Source organism: Aquarana catesbeiana, linkage group LG07 (assembly GCF_042186555.1).
Source record: "Aquarana catesbeiana isolate 2022-GZ linkage group LG07, ASM4218655v1, whole genome shotgun sequence".
Classification (NCBI taxonomy): domain Eukaryota; kingdom Metazoa; phylum Chordata; class Amphibia; order Anura; family Ranidae; genus Aquarana; species Aquarana catesbeiana.
This window is the reverse complement of record NC_133330.1, coordinates 247,481,684-247,499,642: the sequence shown is the minus strand read 5'-3', so window position 1 is coordinate 247,499,642 and position 17,959 is coordinate 247,481,684. Positions and strand designations below refer to the sequence as shown.

General features: G+C 43.1%; 1 protein-coding gene across 1 annotated transcript in view; it reads right to left on the bottom strand.

The window, feature by feature from the left end:
• Positions 1-17,959, bottom strand: part of GTF2B (general transcription factor IIB) — a 48,515-nt gene that overhangs the window by 14,166 nt on the left and 16,390 nt on the right. The window contains exons 2-5 of the mRNA XM_073593185.1: positions 14,101-14,201; positions 4,726-4,859; positions 3,707-3,853; positions 3,498-3,627 (exon numbers count right to left, since the gene is read on the bottom strand). Of these exons, the coding sequence (XP_073449286.1) occupies positions 3,498-3,627; positions 3,707-3,853; positions 4,726-4,859; positions 14,101-14,201 (512 nt within the window). The remainder of the gene's footprint in view (positions 1-3,497; positions 3,628-3,706; positions 3,854-4,725; positions 4,860-14,100; positions 14,202-17,959) is intronic.

The following is a 17,959-nucleotide window of genomic DNA, read 5'->3' as shown; positions in this document are numbered from 1 at the left end:
GACAGAACACCCCAGTCTTTCCATGACCCCTTTGGGACCGCCAGGGTCTCTTCTGTTCTGTTTTCTTTGAATCCCGGGTCTGGTGAAAAGGACGCAAATTCGTCTTAGCCTGTGGGGTAACTTTCTTCTTGGCTGGCAAGGCCGCCTTTTTATCTGCTGTTCTGTCTAAAACAGCATCAAGATCAGGGGCAAACACCAGATCCCCCTCAAAGGGAAGTCCACAAAGCTTTGCCTTAGAGGCTGAATCGCCTGACCACGTCTTAACCCATGATACTCTGTACTGAATTAACTAATGCCAAAGATCTTGCAGACATCCTCACGGATTCTGCCGAGGCATCTTCCACGTAACCTACTGCCTTTTGTAAGGCTGGCAGAGTATCCAGAAAATCTTTGCGAGAGGTACCCTCTTCAATATGGTCTTTTAACTGTTTTAACCAGTGTTCCAAATACCTGGCTACTACAGTTGATGCCATCACATGCTTGAGATTGGCTAGCATAGAGTCCCAGGCCTTTTTCAACAGGGAATCAGCGCTTATCCATAGTGTCTTTCAAGACACCCATGTCCTCTAACGCCAAGTCGGTATTTTGCAATACCTGTGAGAAGGCTGCATCAAGTTTAGGTCTTTTGTTCCAAACCTGCGCACTGTCCTCATCGAAAGTGAATCTCCTTTCAAGTGACCTGGAAAAAAAAGGGGACCCTTTCCGGGTCTTTTCATTCCCTCTTTATAGCCTCTGACAAAGCTTTGTGCACCGTTAACACAGGATGCTTGACCTAGTTTATACCGATACATTTTGTCATGCAGGGATAATTGGGCCTCATCTTCCTTGATTTTCAGGGTGGCATGTATAGTCTTCAATAGGCCGTCCACCTCTTCCAGGGACAGCCTGTAGAGGGAGGAAGATGCCTTTCTTCGCCTTCCCCTTCATCTGATCCCAAGGAAACCCTTCCCTCCTCTTCTTCCGACCACCCTAAGGGCTGAAATGAACACGTGAGGGCTGGATGGTGAGCTACCCCTAGACTGTGCCACCGGACGTTTATCCAGATAAGACGGAGAAGCCGAAGGACTGAAATGTGTCTGCCAACTCTTTCTGGAAAGAAGCGAGTATTTCACTAGGTTGGGTAGAGGAAGCCGCTGAGGAAGTCTCCTCCTTGACTAGATCTGCTATGCAGGACCTGCATCATGGCTTGGTTCAAGAGTCCCTAAGGGAGGCTTTACAGGAGGGACATCTTTTTTGGGGAGGAGGGGAAAATGTGCTTGGTCTTCTTTAGCTTTTGCCTGAAAGACAGCAAGCACGCCAAACCCACAAAACTTCCACATAAATAAAACACTATGTTCAGGTCTCCTCCCCAGCAGACCCAACACCAATAAAAACAGTGACAAAACACCCCACAGTATCACTGTCCTTATAACGCTCCCAAGTGCCATCACCTCAGGAGCGTGATCCAGGCTCCCCTCCTCCCCCCCTATTATGGGAGGCAGGGAGGGAAACAAACATAGCCCAGGTGCAAAGAACTGACAGAGGCCACTACTGCCTCTCCTACTTGGGCCTGGCTGGTGCTTGTGGCTCCTGCTCCCACCAGCAGTTCCACTGGCTTCATGTTGCAGAAGGCTTCAGACATCTGGCAGATTTTTAAATTTTCCCAGTCCTTTCGCGGCAAGGACTGGAAATACACCTACCAAGGCTGCCTCCTCCTGCGTTTCAGCAGCCGGAGCCCGCTCCATCCGGCAGGGACGTCGCCTGCCACACGGGACCCGAAACAAGTGGAGGCTTGGAGATTTGGAAACACTGTGCTGCATAGCGCAGCCCCAGCACTCAGCCCACACCATCCAGTCTATCAACGCTGGACCCTTCGTCAGCCTCCACCTTTGCCTATGAAAATTAGTAGCCCTGCTAATTCTTTGGCTGTACTACCTTACAAGTCTGTAAACCACAATAAGTACAGACATAAGCAATTCTGACTTCTAAACACAGCATGCTTCTTTCAGGTCTGACTCAAAAGCATTGAGGCCAGACAGCCAATCAACTAGCATTTTCAAAAAGGGCCAATGGCAATCCCTATACATGACAGTTACTTTAAAAGCTACAATTAGGCTTTATTGTACAAGCAATGTACTACCATCTGATACTGTGTAAAAGTATATTACACACATCAGTCTTTATTTTCATCTGGTTTGGATGAATGTCCCCATACTAAGACTTTACACCTGAGGAGTTTCCCCTATTCTGCCATCTGTTAAATATTAACATTACATGCCACAAATTGTGTCTGGTACCTACAGCTGAAAGAACACAAATTTACTATATTAATCGAGGATAGTAGGTTAGCTTTGGAAGTAAAAGTGCCATTTGAAGTTTTTCAAGGTTCCGATACAAGGCTTCAGACTTTGCTATTCCTATGCCTTTGTACCACAATATGACCAAACATTTATAACAAATGGGAACCAAATCACTGAAGAGATACATTCAGTGGTAGGAGTTGAACCACTCTTGCACAGTACAGTCCTACAGGGGAGGGGACCTGATCATTCTGTCCCAGAGACTAGACCACGAAAAGAGAAGCAGCACAAGACCTCATCTCTGCTACTCTCCAATCAGCAGGTTTTCTTTCACTACAGCAAACCTAATTGGCTCCTTGTGCCGCTTTTCCTTTCACCAGTCTGCGTTGTTGTACAGGGACTGCAAGCAGCTGATAAAGTAAAATTTAAGAACTTACGCGCTTGCTTACGGCTTGCTTTTAAAAAATAGATTGAATAATGTATTGAATAAAGAGGTACATTAATCTGTGCCTTATTTATAGAATTGGAGCTCAGCTTTATGCCATGCAACTTAACTTATATTGGTACTGAGCAATAATCAATTACCAGTACTATTTAAAATGCATTTCTATAGCTCTCACTGGGGACTAAAAGCAGATGAGCAAGCCATGTTGGGCACACTCAACTGACCCAATTACCGTGTTTGTTACCCCAACATTTCATATTCCTGATAACCTTCTGCTGCATCATGTACTTGTATGGATTCCTTTGTGTGAAATCCCTGGTGTTCCGGCTAGTCTCTCTGCTTTCCCTTTGAAGAAACTGACCACACTAAGAACACCGTGTTCACTTCTCTAGCTATGTTGGGAACTCTGCCTGCTCTCCTTCGGATTTGCCCTGACACACCCACCTTCACTGGGAAGATCAGTGTGCTGCTGTTTCTCCTCCCCCAACTCTTAGGCAGCTGAGAACAGAGGGGAAACATATAGATAGATATACACATACATATATACACACATACACATACATATTCTCTCAAGGTGAGGGTTAAACACTTTAACCTACCAGAATAGGAAATTCACAAGAGCAAAGAGGGATTGTGCAAACTCTGGTCAGTTGGTATCCTGGCCAGGATTTAAATAAAGGACCCTAGTTCTACAAGGCAGAAACGCTAACCACTAAGCCACTGGGGCTGTTAAAACCATCTGTAGCAATTAAAAAAAAAAAAAAAAAAAATACCTTTAAATGTTCTAGGTACACCTTCTTGTCTACATGCTATATACAGACAAGCAGAGGCAATAGCATCATTGGCTCTCCCTTTGAGGCTTTTCTGCTCATATACTTGTTTAAACAAGTTATTAGTCCGATCCTAAAAAAAAAAAAGTTCTGAATTAGGAGATTTTCAGCATCTTTAATTTGCATAACAACTTTACCAGACTTGTACTTACAATTATATTACGTGGGAGGTTTATTCTGTCAGCCATTGTTGTGATTTCCTTAAATGCATTCATCATGGCTCTGTCTGAACTGCTCATTGTTCTGCGATTCTGATATTTAGAGTTCCCAAATTCATCAAAACTAGCTGCTCCTGTTCCCTGTGGATCAGGATTAAAACAAATTCAATGAATAAATTAACAAATACCCCTGCTCTGCCTGGACAGTCATCAAAAGACTTCATTCAGGTTAATACACATTTCAAAGAGTAGACAGTGATAGGTTCACATATCTCTCCATAGTGATCTCATCAGCCGGAGACTACAAGCACGCTGCATTAGTTTGATGCTCTGTTCAGGTTTTCCATAATCAGGTGCAAGTCAATAAAATAAACCACAGAAATAGAGAATAGGTTTCAATCTTTCATAAACACTTTTTTTGCAAGTTAAACAAAAAAACCTCAATCATTGCGATTCCCCCCCTCGGGTGGTCAAAATTGGATTTTTTTTTAAGTCTAAAGTGCCCTACTTTAGTTGAAATTAACTGAGATGGATGATAAATTAGTAATACATGAAAAACATGTTGCAAACACTAACAAAAACTGACAATCATTCACTTGAGAGGTGCACAACCTTTGATAAAACATAATCATTAGAAATGGCACCATTAGAAAAGTAGAGTTGTCAAAAACCCCTTTAGTGGGTCACATCAAGCATCTTCAGAAAGTTTTCACCATTTCTCTCCAATCATGCTTTTACTTCTAAAATACCTTCTAGTGATTTAATATCCCCCTTCTTGTGCGTGACTGACAGCAGTTGAAGACAATGGCTCATGTTGTCCAAGCCTATGGAGGAGGGAGAAAGCAGAGAGCCACTGCTGTCATGCACATCGCTGGATCGAGATCGTGCTCAGCTAAGTAGTGAGACTGAATTGTTTCTCACAAATACAATGACATTACTGTCAATGCCTTTGTGATCATCTTGGAAGATAAAATGAACACCTATGGTAATCTTGGGTTCATAAAAGTCATTACCTTGCCAATCATTGTAGTCAGGTCACCCCCACTTAGCAGTGGATTCTGAGTGTCTCCAACTCGAGATGGATCTTTGGTAGCCTTGTCATTACTGAAAGTTCTCCATTCAGACCCAACATCAATCACTCGATCACCTGAGAGATGGACAGGTTAAAGATAAAACAGGCAAAAACTGCGAGAATGACATTTTACAATGGCAGGAATGATCAGTACTTATCTAGAGCTTTTTCTGGATCGTTTATTCCACAGTGGAGAGCTCAGAAGAGAATGTTAAGTGGAATTTTACCCTCAGTCAACATTAACCATTTTTAATCCTCATGCTGCTAGCTTTAGTAAAGAGATAGTAGGGTATATACTTTTTTATAACCGATTTCAGGCCAAAATTGTGTCATACATCACAGGAGTTTTCATAGGTAAGAGGGTTCCCTCAACTTAGCATGCCCTCCTGCCTGTCTGAGCTAAGGGCAGATGGATTCCAGAAGTAAATGCTTCATAAATCATCTGCCCTTACTCAAAATGGAAACGGCTAGAAATGCTATTCAAAGTGATTTCTCAACAAAATAAAGCATGGAGACATGGATGTGGGGGTCCAGCTCTCTAAAAAGAGAAGCGTTTACAGGCAAGACCTTGTTTCTTCAGATACGAGGCCCGGGTACCATTCAATTTGGCTAAAAAGACACTTTTAATGGATCCGGTCTGCATGGCTAGCCCCAGCAAGGATTGCTCCAGTGGAGCACAGCTTTACTCGTGACCAACACCTTAGACACTGGCGAAAAAACTGGAGGTACTCCCAGTAGTGGGAGGGGTTATCTATGGAGTGCACTTTTTGTCTTAGGGCATGCCAGTGTCCATCACCTGAAGGTGGCCTATAACCCACATAGTAACTACTATGGCTCTGTGTCCCGTGATGTACGATAAGAAAAGGTTTCCCCTTCACCCAGTCCCTACTGGTTACAAGGGGGAAAACACTCAAAGGATGTGCATGGAAGTACAAACACTTCAGGCTTACCTGTGAGGTGCTGGTGCCTGTGCAGGTGTCACAGAGGAGTCCATCCCACCCCTTTGGTGGTCCGCAGCCTCTGCTGGTTCTTCACCTTTTGAACACCAGCGTCCCTGAAACATTGCCCACTGCCCTGTTCCACCAGCAGGAGGTGCAGGTGCTGTGCAGTACCTAGGACACGCACGGCTTTCCCTCATTGGGATTTGAACTCGGGTCCCCAGCAGCCAGTCAGAGACCTTAGCCTCTGAGCTACCATCCATGCTCGCGGTTTGCGCCATACAGAGACTGTAACCAGCGTCCCCTGCGCCTGCTGATGACATCATAAGCCCTGGAAGTAACCCCGCTGGATGCTTCCTGTGGGCCAGCTTGGAGCACAATAGCTCTGCCCTCTCACGGACTGTGGCTTCCTCTTTCCCATACAAGCCATGCTGTCAGCGGGGGAAAGCACGCCGCCTATGCGACCCGCGCTTATGGGGCCCAACATCACCGTGGTCCTGACTTTCCCCAAGTAATGAGGACAGGGGACAGCAGTACTTACCCACTCCCCCAGTGGAGGCTATTGTGCCTTTAACTAAAAATGGAAACCTCCGGTCCCCCCTTTCCCCACCCAGAGGGGGTGACCGGCAGAAAAGGGTGCGGTACCCTACTACCGCAGGTGTGGCACAGTCTGGGGCTGTGGGATTTACCACCCACTCAACTGTCAGGCAACCCTGTTTCTGTGAGGCAGTCTTGAGCCCTGGGACCTCCTCCACCAGCCAGACCCGTAGGGACCCCCCGGGAACAGCGCCTCCTGATTCTCCACTGAGAACCTTAAAGTGGGACCCTGGAGCATCCCACGACACAACTTTCAGAAAGCTGGGGTGGCAACAGAGAAACTGTGGCTGCCAGGTAACCTGTCTGAGGCATAGCACCGCCACTAGTCCCCAGAGTCCTGTCTCCTTCTCGGACATACAGGCTTCAGTTTCCCTGGCTGCCTTTAGCCACGGTTCCTTGCAGCGTCTTCTGCTGGAGGAAAACGCCAGAACTAAGGAACCAGAGGGGAAGCATGCCTTTTAAATCTAGGCCGGGCGTTGTTTCCTCAGAAGGGAGGAGCCAAGGTCTCTCTCATAGAAAAACAAGAGAAGGAAAGCGCCTCTGAGTGCAAGTATTTAATGAAAAATAATAAGCGCGTATTCACACTTACAGTAAAGTAAATAGAGTACAGCTCCAGTGAAGCGATCATCCTAGGTCAGTCCTGCGTCCATTTGCAGAAAGCTGCGATGTGGCTCCGAGGGGATAGCTGCGGACCTCCGCATGGAGTAACAGGCTGCTGAGCTGCTAAGCTGGATGGAAGCTTCCGTGTTGCGGCAAGGCACTCGTGGGCGTGTGACGTCACCAGGATGACTGAGATGGACGGGAACACACGATGCGTTTCAGAGCATGCGCGAGGCTCACAATGGGCATGCGCGCTCCTTTATCAAGTGTAGGAAGGACGGGAAAGATGAGGACAAATAGCTCTGCATTGAAGACTAAAAACACCCCAGGTGGGCAAGAAAGAAGCATGAATGTAACTAACAAGAAAATCTGCTATCACAAACATTTAAAACATATCAAGGATATCTAGAAATCTCAAACACAATAAAAGAGCCAAAAAGAACTAATTATCGGCAAATTATTATATATATTAGATAAATTATCTATATGAGGTATAGTATGTATATATAGACAAGTAGTAGGTTTAAAAATATATCAAATAATTATAATGATAATTAAATATTAAAAGTGTTAACACTAGGAATAATTAAAAAGCACAACTGTGTGTACTCAAGATTGGGTTATTATATCTTGCTACTATTAAAAATAAATATAAAATAATAATAAAAAAATATTAAATAAAAGTATTCTTTCAATGATATCCCATGTGTCAGTGGTTTCCATATATGGAATCAGTGACACATGAGATATCACGTCTTTAGTCGTGACACATGAGATAATGTACAGAAAGGGAAAATATATGATAATTTACATTATAAAATAGTAAAACAACTGCACCAAGGAGGCAGTATGTAGTAGAGGTCGGCCGATATATCGGCCGGCCGATATATCGGCCGATATTTGGCTTTTTTTTACTTAATCGGCATGATAAAAAAAGCCGATTAGAACTTCAGCGGGACTTGCAAATGACTTCTGTAATAGAAGTCAATTGCAAGTTGTTTGAAGTTTGTCTTCTCTCCTCCTCTGGGCAGCCTGCCAAATCTGATACAAGTAAAAATTCTGTATTTTCTGCTAGAAAATCACTTGGAACCCCCAAACATTATATATATATTTTTTTTAGCAGAGACCCTAGGGAATAAAATAGCGGTTGTTGCAATATTTTATGTCACACGGTATTTGCGCAGCGGTCTTTCAAACGCAATTTTTAAAAAAAAAAATACACCAATTAAAAAAAAAAATAAATAAGCAGTAAAGTTAGCCCATTTTTTTTCGTCCAGAAGTTTTGATTACCTGTTTTTTTGTATTTAATATTTAAGATATAGTTTTTTTTTTTTTAATCTAAATTATACATACAAGTGAACTGATTGGAGGTTTGTTTTGTTCAATAAATGTAAAAAAATTTCTGTATCACTTATTACTTAAGGTTGCTTTCACACTGGAGCGGGCATGCGTTGACGGTAAAACGCTGTTAGTTTTAGCGGCGCTTTACCGTCATTTTAGCGGCGCTATTGGGCTGCTAGCGGGGCGCTTATAACCCAGCTAGCGGCCGAGGAAGGGGTTAAATGCGCCCCTGAAGTGCTGCTGCCGAAACGCTTTGCAGGCGCTTCGGCAGCGGTGCGCATTCATTTCAATGGGCAGGAGTGGTGGAGGAGCGGTATACACCACTCCAAAGATGCCGCTTGCAGGACTTTTTTTTACATCCTGCCAGCGCATCGCCTCAGTATGGAAGCACTCGGGATATCACACTGAGACTGCAGGGGAGCCGTTTTACAGGCACTTTACAGGCACTATTTTTAGCCCAAAAGCGCCTAAAAAAACGCCCCAGTGTGAAAGGGGTCTAACTGTTAGATTTTATGAGATGAAGGGGAAAAAAAAAAAGAAAAAAAAAAAAAAAAAACGGCCCAATATATCGGCCCAAAAAAGCGGCATCATATATCGGCCATCGGCCACCGCGATTTCTAAATATCGGCATCGGCCAGAGAAAAACCCATATCGGTCGACCTCTAGTATGTAGCATACAAGGGAAGGAAGGAATGGGGATGGGAAGGGGAAAAAAAGGGGGGAGGGAAAAGAGGGGAAGGGGAAGGGGAAAAAAAGGGGGGAGGGAAAAGAGGGGAAGGGGGGAGGGAAAAGAGGGGAAGGGGAAGGGGAAAGGGAGGGGAAGGGGAAAGGGAAAGGGAGGGGAAGGGGAAAGGGAGGGGAAAGGGGAAAGGGAGGGGAAGGGGAAAGGGAGGGGAAGGGGAAAGGGAGGGGAAGGGGAAAGGGAGGGGAAGGGGAAAGGTGGGGGGGAGGGAAGGAAACAAACAGTGGGATACAAGGCAGTAATCAGATACTATATGATGGTATTAACCTCTATTTCTTCATTCAACCCGTTGGGTACCAAAGTGTCCAAAAAGTGTATATCCAAAACGTTTCACGTTCACGCAATTTAGAAAAACGTTCAGCTTCGGACAATTTACGTGGTATTGATTCTATCACCCACACTTGTAGGCCTATAGTGGATTGGTTGTGGTGCTCCAGAAAGTGACGAGGAACGCTATGTTCATCACAGCCTTTTTCTATGAATCGACGATGTTTACTGAAGCGTTGTCGCAATGGACAAATTGTGCAACCAACGTATAATAATTTGCATGGACATATTAAACTACGCTTCAGTAAACTATGTAATCGGTAGAACAGTTATAAAATCCCTCTGATAGCTCTTATCTTTATGTTGGAAACTCCGTTGGCCATGTCTCACAAAAGGCACAAGTCTTGCATAAGGCTTTGTTGCACCCGTACATACCTATGAGAGGGATAAGACACAAGGAATTTTCAGGTTTGGTTGTTTTCAATTTACTAGGCGCTATCTTGTTTTTCAGCGTTGGGGCCCTTCTATAAGTAACCTTAGGTCTATTACCAAGATTATTCTTAGAAGGGGATCCTGTTTTAAAATATTCCAGTATTTATGGAATATATGTTCCATTTTCTTGTATTCACTGTGATATCTAGTAATAAAACGTACAGTGTCATTGTCAGATGGCTTTGTCGTCTTAGGTTTTTTTGCCTGGAAGAAAGGTGGCATAGGCTTGATCTACTAGTTTCTCAGGAAACCCTTTTTCTAAGAATTTGCTCTTAAGGTGCGCACTTTGGGAAATGTAATCGGAATCCCTGGTACAATTTTGTCTTAATCTGCAATATTGGCCTTTGGGGATATTATTAACCCACTGTGGGTGATGGCAGCTATTAAAATGTAAATAAGAATTCCCAGCAGTGGGTTTGGTGTAGTTTCGTGACAGAACACGATTTTGGTCCTGAAAAAGTTCAAGGTCTAAAAAAGAGAGACTAAAAATAATTATGGTTTAAACAAAAGGAAGTGGCTTCTGAGATAAATACGGCCTGTTTAGCATTAATAGAGGGATCGAGAGACAGAAAATGTTGAACTGCCATTAGACCTATATGACGGGGAATGGACGTATATAGAGAATTAACGTCCAAAGACAGCCAAGAGTAACTATCTTGCCATCTATAAGGAGCCGGGAGTTCCATCAAATGTATCGAGTCTCGTACATAGGAGGGAAGGTCCTGAGCTAGAGGCTGTAAGAAAGAATCAACATACTGAGAAAAGCCACTGGAGACAATATTCATAGACGCCACAATAGGCCTACCGGGGAGGGTGCGAAGAATTCTTGTGCACCTTGGGCAGATGGTAAAAATAAGGCGTACTATAAAATTCTTTGCGTAGAAAAGAGGCTTCATTTTTGTTGATCACTTCATCTGAAAGGGCTTGATTAATATCTCGGCCTCTAAATTGGGGCAAAGGATCTGAAGGCAATTTTCTATATGTTTGGTGGTCAGATAATAATCTAGATGCTTCCGTGATATAAGAGGTGCGGTCTAATATAACAATCCCACCCCCTTATCTGCTGGTTTAATAATGATCTCAGAATTATTTGAGAGAGAGTGAAGTGCGGCCTTTTCTCCAGGATTAAGATTGCGGGGACGATATTTCTGTGTATTATCCGTATGTTTACACAATTTTTGGAGTTCAGAGAAAACCACTCTATAAAAGGTTTCTAGATAGGGGCCCTTTGATCTAGTAGGGTAAAAAGCAGATTTTGGTCTAAAATTAGTATGTTTAACTGGAGGTGAGTTCTGGAGATGTTGAGTTAATAACTCAAAATCTAGATCCAGGTCTAAGGAGCCTAATTCTGAGTCGGGTTCATGGACACTAATAGAGCTCTCAGATGTCTCATTTACAATTGTGTAGGGGGGAGCTGTGGGCATAGTTGTATTAGAACTACTATCAACTGATGTATTCTTGGTGGATTGGATGTTAAATTATCTTTTTAGAGTGAGATTCCTAATGAATTTGTTGAGATCTTTAAAAGGAAGAAAAGAATTGGGTTGTATGGTGGGTGAAAAAGTGAGTCCTTTACTGAGTAAAGAAATTTCTTCTGAGGATAGTAGATGTGAAGATAAATTAAATAATTTTATCATTTCTGTAGTTTGGCATTTGTTTTTAGATTTGTTGCGTCCCCCTCTGCATCCTCGTCTGTGTTTTCTTTTTAGGTGTTGCTTGCGATGTAGGCCCTTCTCTAAAAAAAGAAAATGACAAGGCTTCAGAGTTGGAGGCTATTTCACCACTATTGAAATCTCCTAACAATAAATTGCTGATGATAGAACATCAGAATAGTAGCAAGATATAATAACCCAATCTCGAGTACACACAGTTGTGCTTTTTAATTATTCCTAGTGTTATCACTTTTAATATTTCATTATAATTATTTGATATATTTTTAAACCTACTTGTCATACTATACCTCATATAGATATATTATCTAATATATAATAATTTGCCGATAATTAGTTTTTTGGCTCTTATTGTTTTTGAGATTTCTAGATATCTAGATATCCTTGATATGTTTTAAATGTTTGTGATAGCAGATTTTCTTGTTGTTAGTTACATTCATGCTTCTTTCTTGCCCAGCTGGGGTGTTTTTAGTCTTCAATGCAGAGCTATTTAAGTCCTCATCTTTCCCGTCCTTCCTACACTTGATAAAGGAGCGCGCATGCCCATTGTGAGCCTCGCGCATGCTCTGAAACGCGTCGTGTCTTCCCGTCCATCTCAGTCATCCTGGTGACGTCACACGCCCTCGAGCGCCTTGGCGGAACACGGAAGCTTCCATCCAGCTTAGCAGCCTGTTACTCCGTGCAGAGGTCCGCAGCTATCCCCTCGGAGCCACATCGCAGCTTTCTGCAAATGGACGCAGGACTGACCTAGGATGATCTCTTCACTGGAGCTGTACTCTATTTACTATACTGTAAGTGTGAATACGCGCTTATTATTTTTCATTAAATACTTGCACTCAGCGGCGCTTTCCTTCTCTTGTTTTTCTACGGTTGTTTAGAGAGCTGACTTCGCTCATCATGAATGCTGCCCTTAGCGCTGGTGTCTACTAAAGACTTTACTTGTCACCACATCCATCTATTACCACGGACTTTTTATAGACTTTCTGATACTACTCTCAGCAACCATTATTGGACATTATGTAATTTACAGATATATTTAATGTGATTCATGGAATTGGTCCTGAGCGCTGATACATATATATGTGTTAACAAGGTCTCTCTCATAGGTGGCTGTCCTGAAAGACACTATGGGGAAAAAGTCACCAGGAAAAATAAAGGCGGCGTATCCCAAGTGGGGACACATGGCAGTAAAAACTAGACAGGGGTTTTAGCCCTTTGGCTATACACTAATACTAATTGTTTAGCTTATATACCGTGCTTGTATATACTTCATATCATCCTCTGTTCAAAAGTACAGTATGTTTAATAACACATGCTATACTTTTGGCATATTGCTAGGCTGAAATAGAAATGCCCCAATGTGGGCTGATACTGAACCAAAAGTGAAGCAACTTCCCATAAAAAAAATTAAAAAAAAAAAAAAAAAAAAACACACATTTTTGGTTTCCAGTGAAGGAAAGGTGGTGCTCAATTGACTGCTCTGGTGGACAGTTCAACTTCTGAATTCAGATCTTAGTTCTGCCTCGAAATTATGGTAACATCCTTCCGTATTACAGAACTAATAATCTAGCAACTGATATACAGGCGGTCCCCTAGTTAAAAATGGAGGGAGAAAACAGGAAGTGAGAGGAAATCTACCCCATAGGAAGGGAAGTTCACTCCTGCAAGTTATTATAGGAAAAAGGTGTCTCCACTGATGCTTTATCACCAAGGCTCGTTTCCACAACAACCCAATTGTCATTGGGACAGAGGTGATATCTTCTGAATGGGAACAAATGTTACACTGGTGTTAACCCTTCCCTATGCTATTCAAAAAGCTAAAAAAAAGTTTTTTGGTTGGAGCTACACTTAAAACAAAATTTACCTGTTCCGACTTACAAACAGATTCAACTTATGAATAAACCTACAGACACCATCTTCTTTGTAACCTGGGGACCGCCTGTATGTTCAAAATGTTCTTCAAAGAAAATGTATTTCCTAGCCATTTAGTCCTATATTTTGAGGTGTATGTATGAATGTGAGGTAGGGACCTTAGCTTGCAAGGTCGCTGAGGGGGAAGGACTTATGTGAACGTACAATATACTGTACAAAAAATAAAAAAAATAAAAATATTGATTTACTTAAAGTGGAACTTCAGTAATTTTTTCAACTTTCCATCTATTAAATCTTCTGACTTTGGATAGTAAAACATTTTTTTTCTGCCAGTAAATACCTTATACAGCCCACTTCCTTCTTGTCTTTTAAAAAGCCTAGGCTTATGACACCATGCACAGCTCTGACTCTCCTGAGAGAGTGTGCCAGGAAGGGAGAGGGGGGTGAATCAAGAGGGCCAATGAAAGTTGCAGTGCTGCAGGTGTGCCTCTATGTATGTCTGTAAATCCAGGAAGTGAACAGGCAGCAGAGTCAGCTGCCCACAGTTAAAATGGATGCAGCCAGACTTCGTGGAGGGAGATTTCTGCAGCATATTTGGCAAGTACATAATCAAAGTATATATAAAATATTATGCAAAGTGGTTGCAGGGAAGTGTCAGGATGGCAAAGAGGTTTTTATTACAAATTATGTGAGCAGACTGCACTTCCTCTTTAATAAACTGGTCAAATAAATGCATTTCCTAGTCATGGTTTTATTCCTATATTGGTTTACTTTAGAACATGTTCAGAATAACTTACCTACAACTAATCCACACTCAGAGCAGATCATGTCCCCGGCTCTATAATCTTCCACAAGCATGGCATCAGGGTGGTTTGGACAAGTGACCCTTGGATCCACACTAAATAGGGTAAAAAAACAAATGCCATTAAGGCCTTTACACTTACGTCTGGTAGGCGTTAAAAGCAAACTGGTTGACCAGCTTTAAAATGGGATGAAACAGGAGACATTTCACCTCACAGCTGCCTGTCAATCACCATGTGAAAAGTGGTCCATCACGGATCACTTTTCAGAGGGCAACATAGGTGTAAATGAGCCTAAAGTTTTTTGCAACTGTAAAGAGACAAATACTCCTCAAAAGCATACGCAAGGACTAAAGTATACTTGGTTCAAGATAACATTCACATTGTACGTAGCAGTCTGTCAGCCGCATTAAAGCGGAGTTCCACCCAAAAGTGAGTGGAACTTCCGCTCATTTCTCTCTCCCCCCACCCCCTCCACTGCCACTTTTGGAACCTTTGAGGGAGGAGGCAGCTCAGCTCTCCCGCCACGCCAGTAGGAGAGTGCAGTGGTGCCTTGCGCATGCGCAGTAGGGATCTAGAGTAAAGCCATAATGCTAACTATCGGGTTCCCTTACAGACAATGGCAGCACCCGACAGCTGATGGAAACATCAGCTGCAGTCCTGACATCACTGGACTCCAGGACAGGTAAATGTCTGATTAAAAGTCAGCAGCTGCAGTATGGGTAGCTGCTGGCTTTTACATTTTTGCAGGGATGGGCAGACCTACGCTTTAAGGCTGCATCCATACTTAAATGGGTTGCAAAGGCAGGTGTTTAATGCATTCTGTGTGCAGCAACCCCCCCCCCCCCAATACTTACCTGAGCCCCAACTCTGTCCAGGGATGTCCACAAGTCCCTCGGCCATCCAGGAATCTCCCTCCTGACTCCCTCAAGACACAGCAGCATAACAGGTTTACTTTTATTTTTTTTAAACGTGAGACTTTACAAATCAATTTAACCGCTTGCTGAACGTCCGTCGCAGTTATACTGCGGCAGAATGGCACAGGCAGGCGAATCGCCGTCATGGTACGTCGGTACCATAGACGGCCACACAGTTCCCGGTTCTCTGAGGGGAGAACTGACAGATCCTCTGTTCATACAGAGTATGAACAGGCGATCTGTTAGTTTCCCTGCAGTCCACATTCCCCTTCAGTTAGAACACTTCCTAGGACACACATTAACCCCTTCACTGCCCCCTAATGTTAACCCCTTCACTGCCAGTGACATTTTTACAGTAATCAATGCATTTTTAAATCACACCGATCGCTGTATTAAAGCCAATGGCCCCAAAAATGTGTCAAAATTGTCCGACATGTCTGCCATAATGTCACAGTCACAATAAAAATCGATGATCGATGCCATTACTAGTAAAAAAAAAAAAAATTATTAATAAAAATGCCATAAAACTTATCTCCTATTTTGTAGACGCTATAACTTTTGCGCAAACAAATCAATATACGCTTATTGCGATTTTTTTTTTTACCAAAAATATGTAGAATACGTATCGGCCTAAACTGAGGAAAAAATAATAATTTTATATATTTTTTGGGGATATTATAGCAAAAAGTCAAAAATAATGCGTTTTTCTTCAAAATTGTCGCTTTTTTTGTTTATAGCGCAAAAAATAAAAAACCACAGAGGTGATCAAATACCACCAACAGAAAGCTCTATTTGTGGTGAAAAAAGGACGTCAATTTTGTTTGGGAGCCATGTCGCACGACCGCGCAATGGTCAGTTAAAGCGACGCAGTGCCGAATCGCAAAAAGTGCTCTGGTCTTTATCCATCCAAATGGTCCGGGGCTGAAGCGGTTAAGCTGAACGTTCGGTAAGGCCCCTTTCACACTCGTGCGACTTCAAAGTCGCGCAATTTTACGGCCGCGATTTGGAAACAGTACGACTTTGCCACAACTTTGGCATTAACCATTCTCCGTTTGTGCTTACAAAGTCGTACTGAAATCATGTCTATATTATTCAGGTACGATTTGCATGCTACTTGAGGGTTTAACATTGAGGTCTATGGACATCAACTCGCATGGAAGTTGGACCAAAGTAGTGCAGGGACTACTTTGAAGTTGGCACAACTTAAAAGCGGAGCTCCGCCGAAATTTTTTTTTTTAAAAGTCAGCAGCTACAAATACTGCAGCTGCTGACTTTTAAAACATGGACACTTACCTGTCCAGGGCGCCCGCGATGTCGGCACCCGAGGCCGAACCGTCTCTCGGGTGCTGCCGCCTCCATCTTTGGGAAGGGAATCAGCAAGTGAAGCCGTGCGGCTTCACTTCCCGGTTCCCTACTGCGCATGCGCGAGTCGCGCAGCGCAATACGGCTGGTCCCTGCTGTCTCTGGGACCCGTGTGTTTCCCAGCAGACAGCGGGGGGGAACAGGATGTGGCGTAAATAACCGCAGATTCTGCGGCTATCTACGCCGGAAGTGGGTACAGATACCTGTAATATACAGGTATCTGCACCCCCCTCCCCCCTGAAAGGTGCCAACTGTGACACAGGAGGGGGGGGGGGGGGGGGGAATCCGATGAGTGGAAGTTCCACTTTTGGGTGGAACTCCACTTTAAAGTCGTGCCAATATGAATGGTAGTCATTGAAAATCATGGAGAATGACTTGTCATACGATTTTGCAGTACAAAATCGTGGGACAAGTCGTATAAGTGTGAAAAGGGGCCTAAATCTTACAGGCCGAGCTGCACTGTCTGCATCAATTAATGCAGACAATTTAGGCTGCAGGTATGCCACCATAGGAAGCAACTTCCTATGGTGGCACACCAAGGAGCAAGGACTGCTGGTGGGGGACCTGATATGGGAGGGAGGCTGTTCCATAAAAAACTAGAGCAGGTATAAAATTTTTTTTTTTTTTAACTAAGTAAAAATTAGGTGTACAATCACCAACACAAATACAAGCCCCTCACCGATCCCGTGTTCTATGATTTGTCTAAACCTCCAACTGCTACTTTTGCGAGACAGATTAGTCTGCATATAAATGAGATGACACCTATAAAAGGCGTGTGAAATAGGAGGGAAAAAGGAACGCAAATACTCAACCACAGAGTTACCAGGATGCATTTTTTTTTTTTTTTTTGTAGTGGCCGTTTAACTCCAAATGGTGCATGTTGCTCACTCTCCATTTAACTATTCAGGTTGGTTTAATCTGCACACCACAAACCACTATAGAACCATAAATACCTAAATTTAATGCTACCATCTTCAGAACAGATCAAAATCCATAGAGCCAAAAGGCGATTTGAATAGCGGGAGGAATCCCTGCAATTCCAGAAACGAGGCAAACCGCAGGACGCGTTGGAGATGCAATTACTAGTTAATGGCACATCCGTGCGATTTTGCTGCGATTGCAATGCAATTTAGCTCACAAAAACCGCAACAGTCACACCGTGATTGGAGTGCCATTAACCAATAGCATCGCAAATGCGCCCTGCGTTATGCCGCGACTATGGTATTCTGAGGGAAAAAAAAAATTGCAGCAATTTCACTCCTAGGCGATTTGAATCGCGGGTGGATAGAGCGCCGACTTATTTGCCTAGATACACCAAAGTATTTAGTGGATTTGTACCAAACAAATGGAGGATGTCAAAAGGAGGTAAAAACTATTCTATACAATGAAGTGGGGATATTTGGCAAGCAAAGCATTCACAAAAAAAAAAAAAACCCCAAAAAAAACAAACAAAAACCAAACAAAAACCAAAACACGCCCTATTGTACAAACTCGGGCTACTCCCTTCAAAGAGGAGTATGAGACATACTTTGAAACCATTATAAGAACGGCATTACAATACTACGTAGTCATCAGCT